Source organism: Anabas testudineus, chromosome 15, assembly GCF_900324465.2.
Source record: "Anabas testudineus chromosome 15, fAnaTes1.2, whole genome shotgun sequence".
In the NCBI taxonomy this organism is placed as follows: Eukaryota; Metazoa; Chordata; class Actinopteri; order Anabantiformes; family Anabantidae; genus Anabas; species Anabas testudineus.
Genome location: NC_046624.1, coordinates 8319435 through 8343093, shown reverse-complemented (window position 1 = coordinate 8343093; position 23659 = coordinate 8319435). Strand labels below are relative to the sequence as shown.

General features: G+C 40.2%; 1 protein-coding gene across 24 annotated transcripts in view; it reads left to right on the top strand.

Moving 5' to 3' along the window:
* LOC113159466 (neurexin-1a) overlaps positions 1 to 23659 on the top strand; it is a 217797-nt gene that overhangs the window by 62981 nt on the left and 131157 nt on the right. For 10 of the 24 annotated variants that reach the window (XM_026356186.1, XM_026356173.1, XM_026356163.1 and 7 more), the window contains 4 exons: positions 11834 to 12135; positions 14695 to 14739; positions 15802 to 15963; positions 20482 to 20923. In XM_026356186.1, coding sequence (XP_026211971.1) covers positions 11834 to 12135; positions 14695 to 14739; positions 15802 to 15963; positions 20482 to 20923 — 951 coding nt within the window. Of the gene's footprint in view, positions 1 to 7142; positions 7249 to 11833; positions 12136 to 14085; positions 14403 to 14694; positions 14740 to 15801; positions 15964 to 20481; positions 20924 to 23659 lie in introns of those variants that run through there. The other 14 variants (XM_026356188.1, XM_026356175.1, XM_026356167.1 and 11 more) reach the window with 4 other exon arrangements.

Below are 23659 nucleotides of genomic sequence, written 5' to 3'. Positions count from 1 at the left end.
TGTCTTTCCTTGCTCAAATACCCTTCGAGCACCTTGAGAGAGGATGTTTAAATGCATACAATAGGTCCAATGGTTGTTCACTAAGGAAGGAAATAACTGGACACTCGATATTGTGTGCGCTCGTTTGTTCAAATGTATTAAATAGTAAAACCATGCTTTAGCCAATGAGAGCACAAATCCACTCTGGTGTTTGTGACCTTGCCCGGCAGCTCAGCGAGGTAATGCTGGGATTCTGTCAAGCTTCAGTGTCCTGCAGTGGTTTGTTCACCGGAGCACATTTGAAAACATGCAACGATGCTGCTCAGCGTGCCGCGCCGTGATCTTTCACCACGGGGAGGTTAACACACGCAGGTGTTTTTTTTTGGCAAACTTTTTTGTTTAGTGACTAATAAAAAGTCTGATAAGAAAACATGATACAAAAAAAACAAGAAACAAAGAAAGCTGTGCGCACCACACAACTGCAGGGCTCTTTGTTCCATTTTCTTGTCTGGGTAGATTTGGTTTAGATTCAGGATACATTTATCTCATGTTCACCTCACTGCACCTGAAAGAACTAGTCCTGACAGACAGGCCACTTCGCCAGTGTCAGAGTGGAAAGGCACGAATGAACAATCTGATCTCATTGTGTTGACTTTCGAACCGAAAGAACAAAAGTATACATGTGTACTACTAGAAGACACACTTCTTGGAAGTTGCTGCCACAGAGACGTCGAAGCAAAAAAATGCTTTTTCGGTTTCACTGTGAAAAATTTTCTTTCCAAGATTCAAGCTTTGTTCCAAATCCTCCAATAAACAAAGACAAAGATAACTTTGACTAGTAGCACCGTTTGTTTTTGTCAGGTTTTCTGTAGATGTTACAACAATATTGTTGTTGTGAATTATTTCGGCCACAAAAATTATCCAGTGAAAATCTGATATTGTGACAGCTCTAATTTGGGATAACTGGTTCTCTCTAGTCGCACTTTCATTTTGTGGGAAATGAAGGTTATGGCAATCACCCAGATGATGATGACTTCCCAAATTATATGCCTTCATTATTTTGGGCAGCTCATAAAACACACCAGTAACTGTATCTGGCACAGCTGATTAAGTAGTTTTACTTTTATAGGGGTCTGGGAGCAGCTAACGTCCAGCACAGTGCAGCAGTCATCCTTCTGGTAGAAAAAACTTCTGGCGTGGCAAAATTCATTTGAGGTTTTCTGTTCTATTCTCTGCTGATTGTGCTGAAATATATTGTTCCTTTCTCTCCATCACCGTCACACAGACTTGTGTTGTGCTTGCCTTTGTTTTCATTTCATCTCACAAGAAATAATAAAGCAGTGCTCTTCTAGAGATTTCAACCCATGCATGGAAATGTACACACGCATACTGTACATACGCACCCAACTTTTAATGGCTTTTATTAGCGGAGGTGGCCTCTCACGAGGTGTTAAATTACAAGATTAATTAAACTGAGCAAAACCAATTAGTCAAAATAGCCAAATGTGAGATAATAGCAGTGTAATCCCTTGCTTGTGAGATAAACACTCCATTCAAGGACATACTGAACCTGTGTGCCTTAATACTTAAGTTGATGTATGCACAGTCTGAGCAATGAGGGATGAGCGCCGAGGATGAGGATAAGAAAGTGCCTTCAGTGATGTGTCTGGGTGTCTGCTCGCTATGAAGGATTCATGCTGTGTTCGACAGAGAGTGGATCTCGGTGCTGAGAGCTGTGAAGACACGAGCAGCGCTGCATAGAAATCATACACTGCTGATGTAATTAGCACATGAATTATTTCTGTGCAGTGACATGGCTCAGAGCCTCCTGGCTTTGCTCTTGTCTGAGGAATGTCTCCCTGTATATGGCCCAAATTAGACATCTGCCAAATGCCAGTTTCTTTTCCAGCCAGACACTGCTTCCCATGCACCAGTAATCAAAAGTGGACAGTAACCTCTGCTGCTCTCTTGCAGCATGAACTTTAGCTCTGTGCTGTCAACCCTGAACAAAGTTACATCCAAATAGAGCAGCTTGTTAACATGAATATAGCAAAGATTTATTACCACATTTCAAACAGGGCCCATTCACACAGAAGGATCCTAGCAAATACTCTATTACCTAGTAAACAGTCAGTGAAATACGATCATCACCCACGATAAATTAGCACTAATGTCGTTCATTACATTTCTTATAGGTTTTAGAAAATGTTTATAGTGTTATTTAAATATATGTACGGCATTGTTAAGCGAACAATATGCTAATTTCCCAATGTTCATGCTCTTTTGATGAGGATATTGATCCCCCCCATCTCCCCAAGGCTTACATTATTATCCTGTGGATTTACTCTGTTGAAATGGATTGGGCTTTGCAGATTAGTATTCAGCACATCACACTCCCTCTTCACTGTAATGCTGTTGTGATTCTGTAATGGGCTGAGAGCAAATGAGAGCCTTGCAGCTGGAAGTGTGCTGCTCAGTGTGTGTGTGTTTATCCATCTGGGTGTGTGGTGCGTTCACATGCATATTTACCTGTCTGCGAGTGTTTGTCTTTCCAGTTTTTGTCTCGCTCTGATGTCCTGTTTGATTTCGCTGCCTATCTTTGGACTTCGAGAGGCTTGAATAGTTTTACCCTTTTCTCCGCTCTGCGCTGATGTTTTCAGAAGATTGACTACCTTGTCTTTTGCCACCCTGTCCTCGGGATACAGCTCTTTTTGTGGAGTTAGGGTGGGGGAGTGGAACAGAACATCTAGTTTAGTGGCCTAGCTGCCAACTATAAATGTCTGCCCGTTTTTATCTCAGACATATATTTGATGTTGAGTACGTCCTGTAGAAAGCCTTCTTCATTTTTCTTGCAAACCCTCTGCCGAAGCTCTTTTAGCCTTTTCAGCAGACACACACACACACACACACACATATACAGCACCAGTAATGCTGTTTTGTTGCAAACATCTGTGATTGTGTTCCCTCCATGTTTGGGATTCATATGGATAGAGCTCATTTCTGCCTAACAGTGTTTTTTCAGTGCCATCAAAAAACCTCAAAGCAGCATTTGGACAAAAAGAACCGTTTAAGTGAAATAAAACATTTTTCTCTGACTTGCTAGCGGGTCCACACAAGCCTTGTTTTGTAAGCTGTTCGATTTTCTGCTATGAGGAAATGGCACTTTTGTAGCGTGGACAGAACCTGCATAGTTATTTGAATTTCATTTACTTTTCATGTGTATTAACAGTAGGATTTCTTCAACGTGTGTCCTTCCGTGGAGCGCGATCTGTGTGGCGTTCCTGTTTGTTTTCATGCGTGAGTGAATACGCGCACAGGCGCATACCTCATCAAAGTTGCAATGACATTTTACAGCTGTGGATGAGGTGGTGTCGTGTTCTCGTGGGAGTTGATCCCACAGCAGGTTTGCCTGCACATCTGATTGAGACACAGCCAATTACAGTGAGCAGACACGGACTGTGTGTGTGATGTGGGAGACACACACTGAAATGACTGCTTGAGTCTTTGTTAGTGCTGAATTTTATTCGACTTTATTGGATGTTTGTACAACTCTTAATAACCACATACATACACATACACACTCCAAATCATTATTTCTTACTTTTGAAAATAGTAGTATTTATCAGATTGAAGTCATATTCCCTTTTGAAAGCATCATCGTACTTTATTAGACAGGGATTTTGAAACATACCCTTTCGACAATAAGAGATTTCCTTTGACCTCCTTTCTAGCTTCATTGCCAGCAGTCACTGTAAACACAGTTATGTTTTCTGTATCAATATACAGCTTTGACCCTGCTTACCCCCCCCCCCCCCCCCCCCCCCCATGGCAAAAATGCAGCAGTGAATTATTAATATTTAAAAATGCAAAATGAACTATTTGCGTAATGTGGTTGAAGAATAAAATGAGTTCTATGTTTTTCTGTAATACTATATAACATCATAACTTAGTGACTTTATTTCCTTCAGACAGTGAATAAAGTTCTAGAAACACGATCGCGATCATCATAAGCATCATTTTCCTAATGCCCTTTGTTTATTTGATTATTATTGATATGTTATCAATAATGCTGTCACTGTAGAACTGTACAATATGTTTTAATGTCATCCAAATCTAATAACATATTGATAGTGAGCACAAAAGGGGCCACTGAGCAATGAGAAAATCATTTAATGAGCCGTCTTACACTGTTATTGCTGCACCTGCAGCGAAGAAGGTAGAAGGATGCCTTCTACTTGTAATCAATGATGCTACCTGTGATGCTGTCGGCAGCAGTTGTTCAGTGTTGTGACTGCTCTGCATGACAGTGTGTAAAAATGTGGAATGTGTTGCCAATATACAGGAACGACGCTTAGAAATACAGAGTGACGTTTACAACGGCGTTTACAAGTTAAATCACAATAGGTTAAAACTAATAGTAAACACTGAATGACAAGGAAAAGGAGACAAAATATAAACTCTTTAGCTTTCTATAATGAAATACACTAAATTCAAACGGTAAACTATTTGATAATAGACCGTTTAAAGCATAGACAATAGAATTGTAGGATCTGCCAATAATTTCAGATGTTGTACAACAAGGAAAAGTGTTTTTTCAATAAAACATGCAGAAACAAAGAACAACAATCATCAACAGAACTAAACTTAACAAACACACAACCAGACTTTGACTCCTCATCTTGCTTTCAATGCGGAACGTTGTTGCGGCTCTCCCGGCCACCAGGGGGAGACATTACCCAGGTGCGCTCAGTGTTTCCTGTGCAGGTGGAGGAGGAGCGAGCATCCAGAGTCTGGAGACAGAAAACACAAAACAGCTGTTTGCAGTTTGTTTATCAGGTGATCACACACTGTTTGCTCAGTTACTAACAGGCCGGCTCGTCTGTAAGTTCGTCTGTGAGTATGTTTCTCTTCTGTCGTCACTGACAAGCTGAGTGGATCCAGGACTGTTTTGCTAGCAGGGAACCAAAGCTGAAGATATTTAATGATAAAACCTGATAAATAATCAGCTGGTGAATTAATAGATGTTAAAAGCACTCAGCTTCGTAAATGTGACAATTGTGAATTGAGCATTTAAGGCGCACTTTATTAGCTAAAGAGAAATTAATCAATTAATCAAAACTTTTTATACTGAATTAGGTGATATTGAAGATATCCTTTAGTTTTAGAAATAAAACAATATTGCAAAATAAATAGTATAGAAATACAATGTAATAGTTAATAATATAAAAAGAAAACTAACACTAAATAACTAAATCACCGGTACACACACACAAACACACATATAATTGCATACACACTTTGAGTGACTTAAGTACCTCCAACCTTAATGACAGGCTGAATGATGAAGCCAATTATGAGTAAATGTACTATGGACAAAGTGTTTCTGTAGACTGACACCAGGGGAAGGGGGGGGGTCTCTCTCTGAGCACAGCGAGACACCTTTCACACTGTGAATTTAAATGACACTGTATGTTAAGCCAGCACAGCGTGGAGTCTGACAGAACTCACACACATCCACACGTTTTGACTCCCCTTCGCTTTTAATGCCTGGATACATTTTGACTGAGCTAGTTTAGACGTTCTCTGGCGTTTTTTTCCGCTGCACTGACGACACGTCAGCAACAAAAACAACCAGCTTCATAATTACATTCTTATTGTAGAAATGAAAACAAAACTGTAAAAGTTGATACGATGTGCAGCAGTGGGTGAGTTGGGCATGTCCACCTAACAAGCACAGAGCAGTTTCGAGACATTTCACCCTAAGTCTTTTGAATGGTTTGATAATCATGTACTAAAATATGTTCTCAAAGAATGCGGCACTTCAGAAATTCTTCTCTCTGTCAAAACATAAGAGGCTTAGGCTGGTTTCATGATGCCAACTTTCTATCACTTTAATTGGCTGCCAGACACTAACTTCTGTATCATGTTAATAGGCTGCCAGTCAAACAAGGAAACAGAGAATGAATGGGAAGAGAGTAAAATCCAGTGTCACTCACTGAGCCTCGCCACGGATGATTAAACAAATTTGGTTTCCGTAGTGGATGACTTTAGCGCCCAGCTGTATTCGTGGAACATCTGGTCGTTAAAAATCCACAGGTGCTATTTTTTTATAGTGCATCTGAGCGCTGTAAACTTCACGGGAACCAAAAAAATAAAAAAGTGAGCCTAGCACAACAAGGTCTCTTTACTTCAGCTTTACTTACTTGTTTCTGAGAGCTGAAGATGGGTATTTCTAGTGGTGCTTGGGAGGTGGGTGTTAGTGAGCTACCTGACAGGGAAATGGTGATGTAGAGTTTCACGCTATAGTCACAGTTCACGCTGGGGACTGTCACGAGCACGACGATGCTGCTGGAGGCGGCCAGCGTAATTACCGTGACTGTTTTAACAATGCCTAAAAATCTCCTTAGTCCAGCTCCTTCAAATAGCCATGGGCCCCGTTTCTTATGCATCAGGCGCGGTTGTGTCTTTGCTGACAATAAAGCCCAGTATGTTTTATTTAAACTGATAAATATTGGTGCTTCTCAACCATTTTCCATCAACTCCTCACATGTGTTACTCACTTTATCAGGTCAAATATGTCACAAATTGGAATAATGACAGTTCAAACCGAAGCTCCGTCTGATGTTCATTTTGTAGGCAATTTTTCTCCTGTCCCGACGCGTCTGTTTCAGACTGTTGTGTCACGACTTGATGTTGACAGGCAGCGCTCTCCCCTGTGTGTAAGCTAATTTAAAAAGAAGCCATAGTGTAGCAGATGCCAGATTAGTGTCAGAACAAAGTGACTGATGAGGAGCCTCCTGGTCGCTCGGTCACATGCTGGCACTGTTCTACATATGACGTGCTCCTGCTTGTAGCCACTTAGTGCTTTGTGATGAATGAGTGATTCGGTTCTTCATAGTCAGCTTCTGTGAGATAGTTAAATGCTACTTGTAGACTTTTATGCAGCTTCTTCTGGTTTTTGTAGCGAGGTGCACGTGGCTGTTTGCTGTGCCCACATGCGGCACCCTACTTCTTTGATTCTTTGTGACACTAATGTAATTTGAGCGGCGAATAATTCTATTACCTCCATCAATATGGGTAGTTTGTTCTGCACCACAACCACAAATACAATGTGACCAGAGAGAATGAGGTTCCTGAATGGCACTAACGATTTCATGCTATTTATTAACAATTGTTTATATGGCCGAGGACATCCCTCAGTTCAAGAAGAGATTATGGGAACATCAGCGTCAAAGCACTCTTTTTGCACTCATCTTCGGCACATCTCTCGTGAGTCTAAGAAAAGAAGTGGCACAAGCTGTTTGAAATATGTTCTGCTGGGGGTTGAACTTGTGAACGTCTTGGTGTAAACTGGGTGGCAGCGAAGACACAGATATTCTGTTGTTGCTCGAAAAGGGTTTGAATGACTCAGAACAACAGACTGTGACAAGTTTCTACCTATGTATCTATTTCTGGCCTTTCCCTGGGAGCTACACTCTGTTCATGTGTTTTTTTTCTGTCCTCTGTTCTCTGAAAAAAGACTAAAGGAGGTGGCTCTTATCCATGTTCTCATTCAGTGTCATGACTCAAGGGCATTAAGGTGCTAGTAGCTTGCTGTAGTTTGATTGACTCTAGACTGTAGGACAGCACATAGAGTCGACTGGAACACGTCCAAATACCTGGGAGAAAATAATGACAACCAGTCGTCTTCTTCAAGATTTTTTTTTCCGCATGAAAATGACACATCTGACACTTTGGTTGCTAAATATTAACTCTGCAGGTTGCTATGTTTACTGTGATCTCGTCTGAAAGAGACGAACACACGGGTGTACACACACTGCGCAGTACTTGTGTTGCTGTGGCCTTGCTTTCATGGCTCAGAGAATTATGCACCGAGTGCTCAAAATATTCAGGACATCCTGCGCATATACAGTAGCAGTCTAATGAGATGAATTCAGGTGGAAAATATTATCCCTTTAAGCATATGTAAAGGGGATAATTGTCAAAAATGTCTCATTTTACTTTGAGAATGTGCTCACTCCTTCATGGGCGTGTTTGATTTTTGAAGTCAGTATTTCACATGAGCCTGCTTTAAAATATGGTATGTGCTGGTAAAGGACACTGTCAGTAACTGTCACATGTAATTTAAGAGAAAAAAATAACAAACATATTTCATAGTGACAGCAACATTTTATGTGACGTTAAGGCTCAAGCATAAAGGTTAAAGAAATATTTTTGTAGTTTATATATATATATACATTTATTATTTGATACCTCGCTTTGCAGCTTACTGCCACTTTCAGCTCACTGGTCACAAGTTTATGCTGATTATACCTGTACAGTACAAAATATCTAACTATCCACCTAACCTGTGTTTCATCAGCTTAGAAACACGGTTTTTGATATTTGTTGTTGACTTTAGCAACGATCAGGTTACGTTTCATGACCAATTTTCGTCGTGAAACCAATTGCAAACACTGTTAATACTTTTTCTGCGTAGGCCGCTGAATTGATTAAAATAGAATATCTTTGCTATGCTTGTGAAATATTGACAGAAAATTGTATCTCTGTCATTGGAAGTTGGCATAAGCAACTATTCCAACTATGTTGGCATAAAATTAACCATACAATTTAGGCACCTTTGTTGGACTGCCATAGTTTTTGCCAGACAATATGTATCTTGGGTAATAGTGGGAAATAGTGATCACACTGCTCTTACTGTCACTCATCTATTTGCACTACTGTTTTGTCTTACTTGCTGGAAAACCTTAAATGTGGTCAGGCTTAATACACAACTGGAAGAAAAACTAAGTACATATGGTGAAAATAGGATATTGTAGTACCTGTGGTAAAACACAATTAGCTTCCCTTCATATGAAACACATTATTTATGTGAATATCATATACGCATACCTCTAAACTCACACACCAGTTTCTGCTGAAAATATGGTGGATGAGAGTCAGACTGACCCAGAATAATACAGTTCTAGGCCATAAAACCAAGTCTATTAGTTAAAATATACTAAAAGGCTTCACAGCAGTCTTGTTAACAATAAGAAATGCGGAGTAGCTGATGTATAGAGCTAATTTTTGAAGATTTGTTGTGAAGTCTGTCTGCCCCCTGGTGGTCAAGAACACATAAATCCAGCTTTATTTTGAAAAATAATGGTAGAGACTATGCAAAATATGACAAATGCAGAGTACATACTTCCACAGCATCACACTGCAACATGGCAATATAGTTTGCATAGAGTGACTTATTATCCAAATATGGAAAGACTGCTAAAAGGAGCCAGCTGTGCGCTTGTGAGGTGCTGTTAGTGGCCAGATGGAGGCTTCAGTGCTTGCTTGGTCTGACACTTGACTTGGCTGAGAGCTTAATGGTGAAATGCCTCCAAGAGCAGAATATGTTAAAGCTTGACAAGTCGTGCTTGTCCAGAGTCAATGTGATTGCAAAAATTGTATCATGGGTTTTTAATATGATAGCTAGTTAGGTAGTCTCCTCACAATCATACCCTTCCCTTCTATTGCATGTTTAAATTATAGAGTCATAACATTAAATGAACGGATTTGTTTTTCTCTTTAACACATAAGAGTGTGCTGCAGCTGAGTGCTGACTGATGCTCCAATTGTTCTGGTTCATTTAAACCTACATATGTTTACACAGACTAAGCCAGACTGCCAGTGTTTGAATATAAATATTATTCTCTAAGGAGATGTACGCCCCCAATCCTGAAACTGCCTCTGGGCTGAGCCCCAAGTGTTGTAAATTCCTAACAATGCCCCCGCTGTACACTCACAATCCATTCTCCATTGGTTAGGAGAAATTAACTGTGCAGAGATGGGGCTGTGTGGAGAGAGAGAGAGAGAGAGAGATGAGTATGACCCCAGACTATTGGCTCTATTTGTTATGTGGTCATTGAGCTTGTGGAGCAGGGATGGTTGGGTTTAGTGAAGAGGGTAGAGGTAGAGGTCTCTCATTTTCACTGATAGGGGGGCTCAGACATTGAGGGAATGACCAAAGAGTGGTAAGATCCAGTCAACTTCAATTACGGCCTCTTGTCGTTTTCCCAGAGGTGCACCATACTGCCTTTAAGGGCGAATCAGTGAGGTGACAAATTGTTGTGGACAGCAAGCCACTCTATTTGTTAGTTTGTTGTACCCATGCCTGGATGCCACACTAAGTGAGTCTGTATGCATGCATTTGCGTGTGTGTCTGCCATGCATATATGAATGTGCAGCGCTTCCCATTTGTGATAAATGAATGCTTTGGTCTGTTTGTGTTTTGGTGGTTTATTTTCTGCTAGTGACTTTAATGGCTTGTTATCTGTCTAAACTTGTTTTTAAATGCTTTCTAATGGGCGTTCACATGCGTCACCCAACGGCGCCCAGTGCTGCGTTGTATTTATATCGCAGTAACAGTGTTAAGGTTTTTTCACAAGGTTGTTTTTTACTTTGTTAGACTCCTGTCATACCATCAGAGGGTGGCTGAGGAACATCAACATATCATATGTATCGAGAAACATATATGACTAAATTAAGTTATGATTTTGAATGGTAGGATGAGTTCATATGTCACAGATATACATTCTGAACAGTTATAATGAAGCTCGGCAATATGGCAATTGGTTTGGGGAAGTTGCAAAAAAAGTGAGAATATATTATTAAACTTTTTCACTTGTGCAATTATTGATTTTTAGAAGTGTAACGATATTGCTATTCTTTGATGTAAGAAATATGAATAAAGTCAAACTGTGACCCAAATCTTCAGTAGCTCTTACCGCTGTCGCCTTCCATCTTGAGGCTGTCCAAATTCACCGGCCTTTCTGTGTGCAGTTTGCATGTTCTCCTCGTGCCAGCATTGGTTTCCTCCGGGTACTTCAGTTGCTTCCCACAATACTAAGACAAGCAGTTAAGTTAATAGGACTCTAAATTGCCTGGAGGTGTAGTTGTCTATCTGTGATAGATTGGAGACCTGCCCAGGGTCCTTGCCTCTCGCCCATTGACAGCTGTGATTGGCTCCAACACCCCTATAACCCTTAAAGGATAAGCAGTTTGGGTAAAGGATGGATTTTGAAAACATATAGCCTGTTGTCTGTGTGGATTGACAGGCTTTTCATTGTTTGCTGTTAATCATTGGACATATTGTTGAGCTTAATTGTAGTTTGCTAAGGATTTTAAATTACCTGGTGACAAGAATTCATTTATTTAGATATGCAGCAGTGTGTGTTCTTTTCCATGTAATAGGGTGATTCCATATGCTTCCATATATATTAATCTCTAATCAGTCACAGCAGGTTCTGTTTGCTGTCAGTGTAGGACTGTGTGTGCATGTGTGTGTCTCAGTTGCCGTTTGGAAAGCCATAGCCTGCTGTACACATTGATGTGATACTACTGTACTGTAGTTCTCCAGCCTTGATCAGAGAGACACAATAACTTATTGTATGTCACAAGTTAAAGAGAGAAAGCAGAGAAGTAAATAAGTTGTAAATTAGGAAAGAAGTACATATTCATGACATACGAGGTAGACTTTTCACAAGTGTAGCGATGGTCTAGTAGCTTGTGTGTATTTTCTCTACAGATGTGTAAAAAGCGTGACTTACGTAATGTTAAATAGCTATTACCTAATGCAGTTCCCCTCTGTACACACCTGTGTTCTCTGGTTGAGGTAGGTAATAGCTGGTCCTTGAAAGCTAGTAACCATGTTGCAAAAGTAACTTCCATCGCATCAAGTTTCTCTCTCCAGTTTCAGTCTGTTTAGTATCAATCCAGCATTTTTGAGACACTCTTTCTCATTTTCTCTGACAGCTTCCCAACAGGCACCCAAGAGGCTGTGATATTAATGCAACACATTTCTCTTTCTTTGTCTCCGCAGGAAAGGAAGAGTATGTCGCAACCTTCAAAGGATCTGAGTTCTTCTGTTACGACTTGTCCTTGAACCCGATTCAAAGCAGCAGTGATGAAATCACATTGTCATTCAAAACCCTACAGAGGAATGGACTGATGCTGCACACGGGCAAATCAGCTGATTACGTCAACCTGGCACTGAAAAATGGGGCTGTCTCACTCGTCATTAATTTGGGGTCTGGAGCCTTTGAAGCTCTTGTGGAGCCAGTCAATGGGAAATTTAATGACAATGATTGGCATGATGTCAAAGTAACAAGGAATCTACGTCAGGTAACAGTACAGCGGATGATGCAGAGACTTAGTAAATGAAACAAAACAAATGCACTTAAATCATTCCCATCATACAATATATTATTTTTTTCCAGACATTGTAATTGGATTGCTAAATTCAATCATGGTGGCTTATGGTGGAGATAAAACAGAACCACAAGTGAGCAGGGACATCTAGATGTGAATCAAGACCTCTATTAAATTATTAAGTAGGAGAAAAGAAAGACATTGCTTTTAAAAATAGCATTCAAAACATTCATGCTCAGGCAAACATATGACCACAGATAAACAAATATTACATTTATTTTGGTTTATTATTTCCTAACATTGTGCCATTAACGTAGTACTAGGACACATGTATATGTCAATACTAGTAATGTACTAGTATTTACATATCCTAGAGAACAACTCTGATTTTCAATCCTTTCAGTATTTAAGTGACATACTTACAATATATGCAAAGCACAAATAAATCTAGGATTACACTTTGACATCAAAGCTCCGTGAACACAGGCAAATGACTCGAACGGGATTTCTAAGCTTTAATGAAACACTCCACTAATGGCAGAGCGCCCTTGGATATGACAGCAATGTTACTCTCTCGAACCTATGACCAATCTGAAAACAGCAAAGCTTGCCGAGGCACACATCAACACATCCTCAGTGGCTTTCGACACAGACAACTGGCTTTCCTTGAGTCAGTTGCTTGTTGGATTTTATATCCCTGCTAGCTGAAAACTGACACATTTACAGCAGGATCCTGATATCTGATTCAATCTACAGTAGGTTGATGTGTTATGACTTACTCTTCCCAGGCAATCCAGTACATGGGATTACAATCTAGCACATGGGGTTTCCTCCATTACTCCAGGGCCTGAGTGGTCACAAGTGGAGCACTGCGTTAATAAAATAGCTTTTGGGTCTCAATCCCTGGACACCAACCAAAAAAAGAATATCAGTTGGTCAAATGCCATTTGGACAACACAACCGTGTAAAGCTGCGTCATCAGCATAACTATGTAAAGCTGTACTGTGTCAGCTGATGATAATATATGGGTAACATATGAAGATTAAATGTAGAATGTGTAGGCTACAGCACAACAAAGTAGGAAGTAACAACAGTAAATAAAAACAGACAAAAAAAAAAAAGCTTTTAACTATGTAAACAAAAAATGAAAAAACAGGGAAAATAAAAGAAAAATGTGGTTCAGCATACTTTACCTAAAACCTTGTAAAAGGATGAAACATAACAGTGTCCAGCCAGAACTCAGCTGGTCCCAGTGGCCAATTCCTGTCAGGCAGACACTGCTACGCTACCTGAACCAACCACTCAGGGCTACCTTTGGCCTGATTGCCTCCACTGGTAGCAACATGGTCTTCAGCATCATTCTGAGAGAAATCCCACTGCAGCTGCAACAGAAATCCTTCTAGGATCAAGAAAGCTGGAGCGCTCCTTGATGTCGTGACGGCATCCTGAGAAGCAGTTGGTCCAGATCACGCGGCATAGCCAAGAGAACACGCTCTATCAGCACTAACTGATGGAGCTGAAGAAGCCAAAGATAGCTGAACTTGGCCCAGCAGGTGCTCAAGTCGTGATTTCTTCCGTACATTGTCAGACAGATGATTTTAAATGAAATAACATGTTATACAAAATGTTATATTTTCCACGACAGACCAGGTTTTACAAACACATCAACAAGACAACATCTCTAGATTTGTTCCTACTCGTTTGATGGGAAATGTTTGTCTTCACCTCAACACCAAAGCTGCTTCTTTCGCATAATCAGGAAATTGATTATTGACAAACCTAAGCATTTGGCCAGCTTGAACATTCACTGCATTCAAATTGTTACAGAATACCAAGCATATTGAGTGCATGCTCTGTGGGGGAATCAAAATTACCATCCTCCTCATTCTGTGTCAGGGTCTTCTTTGCTTTGTCTCATTGCAGTAAAGTGATCCTAAAGTTCATCAATAAGACCAAATGGAGGTACAGTATTGTATGAGCGCCGGAAAGCCTGATACACTGGATTGGTCTCAAGCCTAAAACCAAGAACACAAATGTCAACAGCAATAAGAGAAATAAAGCTTTGAAATGGTCTTGAACTCGGGACTTTGTTAAAGAGGGTCAACTGATGTGCTTTAGGCATTCTTTCTTATGAATCATTTGATGTCTGTCAATCATAATCTGTTGTCAGGACTTGGGTAAGGGAGTTTTTTCTGCTACTCAGTGGTCTGGTCACACAGAGGACATGGTGCAAAAAACACCACGAGGAACTTAGGAAGTCACTGGTTGAGCTCTGACACCTATTGTGGAGCGTTCTTGTTATTTCCTTGGTCTGCTTTTTTCTTGTTGAACTTATTTTGCCCTTTTTTCTCTGTTACTAACATGCTTTGGAACCTAACTAACATCATTCATGGAATGTGTCATTCTACTAACCAGTATGGTTTTTGTCCTTTAACAATGTACTAACAGTATTGACCATCATATATTATTTGAGTAACAAACGTTATTCTGTTCACAGTTTTTAATTTCCTTTCTCCCCCCTTTTCCACAAAGCACTCAGGCATTGGACACGCTATGGTAAACAAACTACATTGTTCGGTAGATATCATTCTAATTGTTTCTTAGTTTGGGTTTGCCGTGTGTTTCTTTTCTTTCTTTTTTACTGTAGACGTCATTTACAAAAAAAGGGAAATTGCGGTTGGTACTCTTCTGCTTACTTTTCGAATCCTTTTTAATTTCTTGGTTCATTCATTGGTTTCACCCTCTTTATTTCACTTGTTTCCTGTCCAATTCTGTTTGATCAACTTTTTTAGGAGCATCATTTCGAGCCTTTTGCATCAAGCTGTGGTTAATAACGAGGACCCGCTCCTGTCTGGCTGGCCTGATGCTCTTTGGCTCAGCCAGTTGTATCCCCATTCACTTTGCATGGCATGCACTTTGACTATGCGTTGCAAATGTCACACTGCCCATTTGTCAAGATGAATGTAACAGTTGAGTTGTGTTTGTCATTGGTGCTTCTCTGGTGCTTCCTTATTTCTCTTTGTGGTTTTGCAGTGTCCATGAACTTTTGCATGCATCTGACACTGTGACGTGAAGTGTCACAGAACTGATTCTGTCTCCCAATTAAGAATATTGGGAAAATTTTTCTTTTTGTATGCTTGGAAGCAAAAAGAAAAGGCAAATGCATGCTTGCTTTTTTGTTTTCTCAAATACCCTCAAATACCCTATACTAAAAGGTGTGTTTTCATAGCATGGTCTCCCTCTCTAACCTAGTAGCACGTTCTGATCTCTTCTGTAGAACTGCTGGACTTACTAATATTGAATTAAAAGTTAAACTAACCTAGATAACATTCTACTAACACCATTTTTGTGTCTGCTAAAGTTTTTTTAAGTTGCAGTAGGGGCAATACTAACACTGTAGTATGGGCAGTTTACTAACTCTCAAAGTAGAATAGCATTCATTTGAAGGCTTGCAGTCTTCCTACTAATCAAACTGGACAAAATAATACTAAGAACAAGAAAAAAGACATTGGTAACAGACATGAAAATGGAAAAAACATATGGAAGTCTGTCATAGACAGCAAGAAGGAAAGGCAATAGCTTTGCAGTGTATAGGCCGTCTGAGTATAGCATGTTGTTTCCCTGTGCTTTGTTGTCTAGGTAACAATATCAGTGGATGGGATTCTGACCACCACAGGATATACACAAGAAGACTACACCATGCTAGGCTCTGATGACTTTTTCTATGTTGGAGGGAGTCCTAGCACAGCTGACCTGCCCGGATCCCCGGTTAGCAACAACTTCATGGGCTGCCTGAAGGAGGTAAACACCACTTCTGTGTGCACTCTGAGTCTGGTGGGTGCACAGGATATGACCTTAGGACTCCATAGCAGCTCATCCTTTACACTTTGCTTTAGTTTGATCCTCCTCTTTTCCTCCTATGCCCTCACACAAACATATTTTGCCTCTGCACCCCAGTGCAATCATAATGTTACACACAACGACATGCAAGCATAAACACACTGAGGTGCATGTTGCACTATGCAACCACATATGTAGAACTCTGTCCTGTACTGGAATCTACTACTGGTTTCATACAGCAATGGCAGGTGCACTTTAAAGAGGAGCAGTGATGCTAAGACGAAGTTGAGTTTTCATGAGCTGTCAACCATCTGACACCCTTAAGATGCTTTCACTCGGGAACATCCAGTACCACCCTGATATCATCCTAGACTACTTATTATTAGGTTTGGTCATTGTCAGAAGTAAAACATCTGTTTAAACTAATGTAACTTTAGTTGTAGAAATTCACATTGTGAGATACTTGGGCTAAAACGCTCAACTTCAATGAGTAGCACACGCAGCAGGGTCCAGAAATGTACAGCACTGTGACATTTATGCTGTAAGGTGATTTACTGAATTCAGCACTTTTTGAATCTTGAAGGTGTAATGGGGCCTTTGAGTCTGGCTCATAATTTGCAGTGTTTCATTTGTTCATTTACTTATATGTCACCGTACTTTAGGAGCTTGTATATAGTCTAAGTTTATCCGTAGAGCTGAAGCAAGAGAGGGCGAGGAGGGGGTAATTCATCCACTACAGGGTTCATAAGTTATGCCTCTACTTTAAGCTGTACGGCAGTATTTTTTTATTTTTGGTTAATAGGGATTCTGACCTAAAGCATTTACTTCAGGGGCCACCAGGGATACACAAAGATATCCATCAGGCAGCTCTCCAAAGTCTGGCAAAATGATCCGTTCATTTATCTTTTAATTTCCCCATTCCCCATTTCTCTACCCTTCCCCTTTTCTTTTTACTAGCTTCCTAGCCTCTTTTGGTGTCCTACATTTTGTCTCTCACCCCAAGCACAGGCTGTCGTCCTCAGTGAATCTCTCAAAGGGTCAGAGGCAGCACTGTGTAATGAGCAGGTGGGGTGTGGACTACATGCCCACAGTACACACCACGTACAGCCCATTAGAGGTCTCGTTATTAAGGGGACTGTCTTACTATGCAACGTGTCTCTAAGGTGCTGCAGATGTGGTGACAATGGGAATGGGTTTGGCACACCCTGTGCATGGACATCTACCCCACTGAGCTGCCATCATTGCTCTAGGTCAGCCTAACCACAGCAGCTGCTCTCACTATCTCAAGATAAATGTATTCAATTACTTAAAAAAACGTTATGTTAAAAAAACATATGGTGCAGACCTGGTATCACTCCCAGGAGATATGAAACAGACTATTTTATTTCCTTGTGGGATAATTAAAATTTCTTTATTTAGTTTACCAGACAAATGTGGATGCCGATACCAAACAAAAATAGGCCCATACAATGTAGTTTGTTTCATCTACTTGCTTTTCCATTAGTTTCTGACATTTTAGAACACTAACAAGGTCCCTTCGTCACCTGATTCACCTTGTTGAATTAAACATCCTGTGTATGGTGTGATAGCATGTGGGTTGTAGCTTAACAGCATGTGCTGTGCAGTGTTTTCATGCAGTTTGCAGCAGTATTCTTGTGCACGTCCTAGTCTGAGTTGCCACGCCTGCCTGTTGGTTCTGATGGCAAAACAAACGGTGGTGCAGTAATGGCTCAGTTGTCACAGCCCTAGCTTGATGACAAATTAGTGCAGCACTACTAGTGCAGCACAAGTCGTAGCTCAGACTAAAGCTCCATTGACTCTGAAAGGTGCCCTTTGTCTTGACTTTAAAGAATTGATTTGAGTTTATTGGTTGTATCTGTTAACCTAAAGTCCAGCAGAAACACATATCCGTATTCATACCTTCACTTTTAAAAAAAAAAATCTTTCCATTTTTATTCCACTTCTATTTCTATGAAATCCTCAAAGCATCCAATTTGGCTCTGTCTCAGACTTGAGGACATACTGTACCTTTTATTTTTTAAAAGAGAAGATGAAGATGTGAGAATAAAAGCTTGGCATTGTCTCTTTTTATTGCAGCTAAATGCCGCCTGATACAGGCAGTCACAAAGCATTTAGGAGAAATTTCAAATTCGGATGCACCGTCTACCTGTTAGACACAGCAGATCTGACTCGGTGATAAACATAACGCTCCATGCAAACGCTATCCCATTGGAGGTGTCCCCATTTTCTAGTGAATGCTTAGCATGACAGCAAATAAGGAGCGCGGTCAGTGTTTTTTCCACATCTCTAACTCGTGATATTGCCCATTGATATAGAATAGATTCACCATTAGAACTCTGTTATGTGAATAGATGTGCATGCAGTAACCATAATAGGGCTATCCGTCACTTGATAACCACATCTACCAATTAGTAGTGCTGGAGCAGTGTGGAAGGGCTTATTGACACTGTCTGGAGGTTGTTGTTAAATAATACTTGCTGCTTTATCTGTCTGCCTGGCGCACTATTGACAGCTTGTTGCTTTAGAGACTTAAAGTTTTGTTCGTAACATTAAGTTTAGTACTTCATTTAACAAGTAATTTTACACTTTTGTGTGTGTATATGCTTTGTACTGATATGTTACAGTAGCATTTTAATAAAAAGGTTCTGAGATTCACCAAAATACTAATTATTTTCTCATATGGAAATCAAATGTAACTAGACAGAGGGATCCTCGCCATTCCAACTGCACTTACACTAGATATTCTCTCATTATGGAGATTGGATAATGATGAGGTTATGGTTGTCTCTAATTTCTGCGAGAGCGTTGCCAATTACAGTAGCACTCCAGCTTGATTTTTACAGTGTGGCATGCATTGCCACCTTACCCTACACTACTGTAGCTACATTTTAGTCTTTGGTTACATGTTTTTGATGATTTGATTTAAACTGAATTTACTTCTTTATTTGTGAGCTTTATAAAACATTAGTTTAAATTGAGTTGAGACTTTACGGAGAAGTGAAGAGGTTATTAAATTGGTCAGTTGATGCTTGCTTTGTACATGATATTACATCTAAACTATGATTAATTTGTAGTTTAAGGACATTATGGCTGGGTTTATGTAATAGGCTGTTACTGTCTGTTACTCCTGCACCTCGGTTCCACAGCACTTGGCACCTTAAAGGTCACAGCACTAATGCACTTCATTTAGTGAAGCACTCTGTCTGCTTCACTGTGTTACTGAGTATTAACTGATATTGAAGTGAGGGTTTGATGTTTTCTATATTAAAAATATGTGAATTTTTACATGTTATCAGTTTTCGGAATTACAGTATGTGCACTATTCTAAATATGGATGTGTGTGCTCATGTGCTCATTTTTAATTTGCTCTAGAGAGTCATATCTGTCTTCTGCCCACTTTTATTCTAATCACAGTCTCCACCAGAGACCTTAATCAGCATTTTACTCCACACCTGCAATCAGGGCGGTAGTTTGGATTTATCACTCTCCATTTCACTTTTCACATATAGTAGATCTCAAGAGGTGCCATCTGATAAAAACAGTGACTCCAAACATTATCAGTCTTGCCTTTTGTGTTCACACTATCTTTGAGTTGACAGCAGAGCTAAATGTCAAAACAGATGGTTCAACTATTTCTACTTCTTTCAGACAGAGTACCCTTATGCATGTGATTTGAAAGCATCAAATGGGGAGCAAAGAAAGCAGGGGGATGTGAGTGACATTTGGCGCCATGTACACACAGTTCCTCACGCATAGGTGCAGTGTGACAAAGATGACCAAGGGCTGAGCTGTGTGAACTCTGCTTATGACATACTGTCCCGAAGGGGGGGTATTTCACATGGACAACTGCTGCTTTTCATATTCAGCTCATTAATTTTTTTTGAGCAGTTACGCATAAAAAACTACACTTCCAGGCAAGTATAACCAGGCATAAGCACCTTGGTGCAATTCAAAACTATAGCTTTACTGACCAAAGGCAGTTGACAAGCCTAAGCAGCTAGTAAACAAAGTACCTTTCTGTAGCATCCTGTCTTGCAGCTCCCATACCCTGCATTCAGATTCAAGATGATCTGAATCTGTGTTACTGTAGTGCTATGGAAAGATTTCCTCTTTGGAGACAATAAAGTTGTTAGCGATATATTGAGGATCAATGACTGATATTATGTCAGCCATTGGTTTAATATATTTTATATGTTGATGTATGTTTGTCTGAGTAGGATCCAGCCTCCATCACTGTTGATCACATTCCCAAGCAATAAAGTGTTGAGGCAGTTTTTAATTTCTTTGTTAAATGCACACAAGGTTCATTTGATAAACACAATCTGAATATGACATTTGAATTATCTATAACTTTAAAATTTTTACGTTCAACTTAAGTCAGTCTGTCACTTTATAGGTGAGATAAAGTGCCGCTCGTATCACTACAGAATTGACTTTCTTTCTCTACTCCTAATTTAGGTTGTGTACAAAAACAACGATGTGAGACTTGAGCTGTCCAGACTGGCCAGACAGGGTGATCCCAAAATGAAAATCCATGGCACTGTGGCCTTTAAGTGTGAGAATGTGGCCACTCTGGACCCAATTACATTTGAAACGCCCGAGTCTTATATCATCCTCAACAAATGGAATGCCAAGAAGACCGGCTCCATCTCCTTTGACTTCCGCACCACAGAGCCCAATGGCCTTCTTCTCTTCAGCCACGGCAAGCCTAAGCAGCAGCCGAAGGACTCCAAGGGTCCCCAGACTCTCAAGGTGGATTTCTTTGCTATTGAGATGCTGGATGGACATCTCTACCTGCTGCTGGATATGGGCTCGGGAACCACAAAGACCAAGGCCGTTAATAAGAAGGTTAATGATGGCGATTGGTACCACGTAGACTTCCAGCGAGACGGCAGATCAGGTAACTTTCAAGTTCGCACACAGCACTGTATACAATCTGTAGACAAAGTGGTTACTGTTGATCCTACATTTATTATGACCCTGACATCTCAACACTTAGCAACTTAAGAAATTACATTGAAACAGACAAGCTAGAACAAGACAAGGAATACAAGCAAGGAATCAAAGTTTTTGACAGTATATATGCATCATATTGTATTTGTATGGGTTTTTCTTTAGTTGCAATATGTTTGCCGTATGCATGCAGCAGAAACATAGGGTAGAAGCTCTTCTATGCACCATGTAGATAAATTATTTAAGTGCAATACAAATTCTGCTATAGGGTCACAGTGAGCCTTTCACTGAAATACCTAAACTATTATGAGCAGAATACTTGTTGTAAACATTGGAACCTAACTAAGAAGGTGGTATCTGTGTGTCATATGTTCTGATTTCAGACTTATATTAGTCAGAGAATAACTTTACACTCTCACTTATTGTGCCCTGAAAGCCCCAAGCTGCTCTGCCCTGGTCCCTGTTGATTTGCTTATCTAAGCAGCAATTTGTTAGTGTGTGCTTAGAGCCAAGGCCTTGCAATGTCATGCTGCAAATTAGGTGTACTCCTTGACCATGTTGTCCACTCCATCTCAAGAGGTGGAAATTAAATTAACTGATTCATTACCCCCAAAGCAACACTGGGTTGTGGTCTAAATTGAGCTATGTGCAATGTTAAAATAGCAGTAGAACCCCTTCATGTGCTTTGATGCCTACTTTGGTACTTTTTTAGGAACTCATTGATGTAAGATATCTTAGAAAACAATACTTAATTATTATTGTCAACTGCCACTGGGCGGCTTCTGCTTAACATAACTCAAATAATAATTTATTCATTGTCACCTCCCATAATCCACCCCCACATACTTACATACAGAAGACACATGCGTTCACACTATCATAAAACATCAAACGTATTTTTATTTGTTAGTCAAGCTCTCTCTACGTGCTGTTCTCTCTGCCTACACTGCCTAAGTTTCCATGGAAACAGGAGGTGGTCTCTCCCAGGACTGAGACGGTTACTGCACAGTGCTGTGCTGAGCTGTGCACTAATGACATTTCAGAATAACTTTTCTTCTTTTCCTCAAGTCTGTACTGTTAACACTTACGTACATAGTGAAGTGTAAAGGGGACATAAAAGTCTCTGCAACACGATGCCTTCCCATGTAATAAGAGGATCAAAATGGCTCGAAGGCCAAGATAAAGTAGACGCACACACAGGATTTCAAGTAAAGCTATTTTAGTTACAAGAGCAATTAAAGTCTTCCTGATGTAAATTCTTGCATTTTAGGATTTCCATGACCAAAACAAAGCGCTTCTGTTTGCAGTGTGTAATCATGTGTGCACTGCACCTCGAGATGGAAGTATTAAGGTATTTGCAGCTCCTTTGTACTGAATAGCCTCATGTGATTTACATTCCCACAGGATACATGTAATTTTAATGGTGCATAAATAGCAGATTTGTGCAAATAAAGCTAAAATAAAAAAGGTTTACATTAGCTTTGGAAATGGAAAGTCTCTTTGGAAATTGTATTGTATATAGATACATTATTAGACGTGTTAATTGTTCCAAAGCTAAGCTGATGATGAAGTCAAGACAGTATGATCTTTTCGATATATAAGATCTTTAAGGTAAGTCTATGACAAACAATTGTAATGTCAAATTATACATATGAAATATGCCCCCTACAACACATTGCTAATGTGCATTACCCACCCCAGTACCCATTTGCTTTTTATTTTAACGTGATAGAATTAAGGTAATTTTTAAACATAAAATAAAACAGAAATAAAATAATTTTGTAGTTCCCTTCCCTGAGAGCGTGAGTCATGAGACATATGGCACACTCTGTTTTTCGTCTGTGTGGCAGATGTTTTATTAATACACACCACCAAGCACATCACTCAAAACAAAAGTGCAACACAACAGCCAGACATAATTACCTGCAGCCGGGTCCTTCATGTCCGACACTTCCTGTAGCCGTGACAATGGCTGGTAATGATTTTTTTTCTTTTTTACTTTATCCAGCTCTTACGGCAGGAAGCAAGCCTGTAAATGGACTCTCACTCTAAGACAGCGTCTTTTAACCTCAATGCATTAGAGACGCTGAAATACACTGCTTTTAAGTGAGGGCTTCTAGGCTGGAAGTGGCATCGGTCACTCATCGCAGACATTAGACAGACTTTGCTGTGTTGTTGCTCCGCTTCCTGTCTGGGCGCACACACCACTAATTCCACACATACACACGCATAGATGCATAGTACACAAACACAGACATGCACTGCACACACACATATAGACACAACATCCAGCCCGAGAGCCCACTCACAAGCTCCCCTCTCTGCAGAGAATCCAATCACATAGAGAGATTTGGCCGTATCGCCCTAACTGGATTGTAGTAATCCCCTGTCTAACATGTTTTGGGGATGTGTGAGTGGGGTTCGGGGACATCATGCCAAGTTGAGCCTGGCTGCTGATGCAGAAATTGTGTGAGAGGTCTTTGCTGTCATTTGGACCCCTGCCTTCAGGTTTGATGATGGAGAACCACTTACGAGTCAGGCCTTGGAGAGACAGAAATATGGTCATATTTTATTTGAGTGTTCTGGAGTTTTGCATTGTCATTTTGATCAACCCTGCTATACTGCACATTATGTACGTGTTTCTCCAGATATTACTCGCTGCTGCCCTCCCTCATCTGCTTTT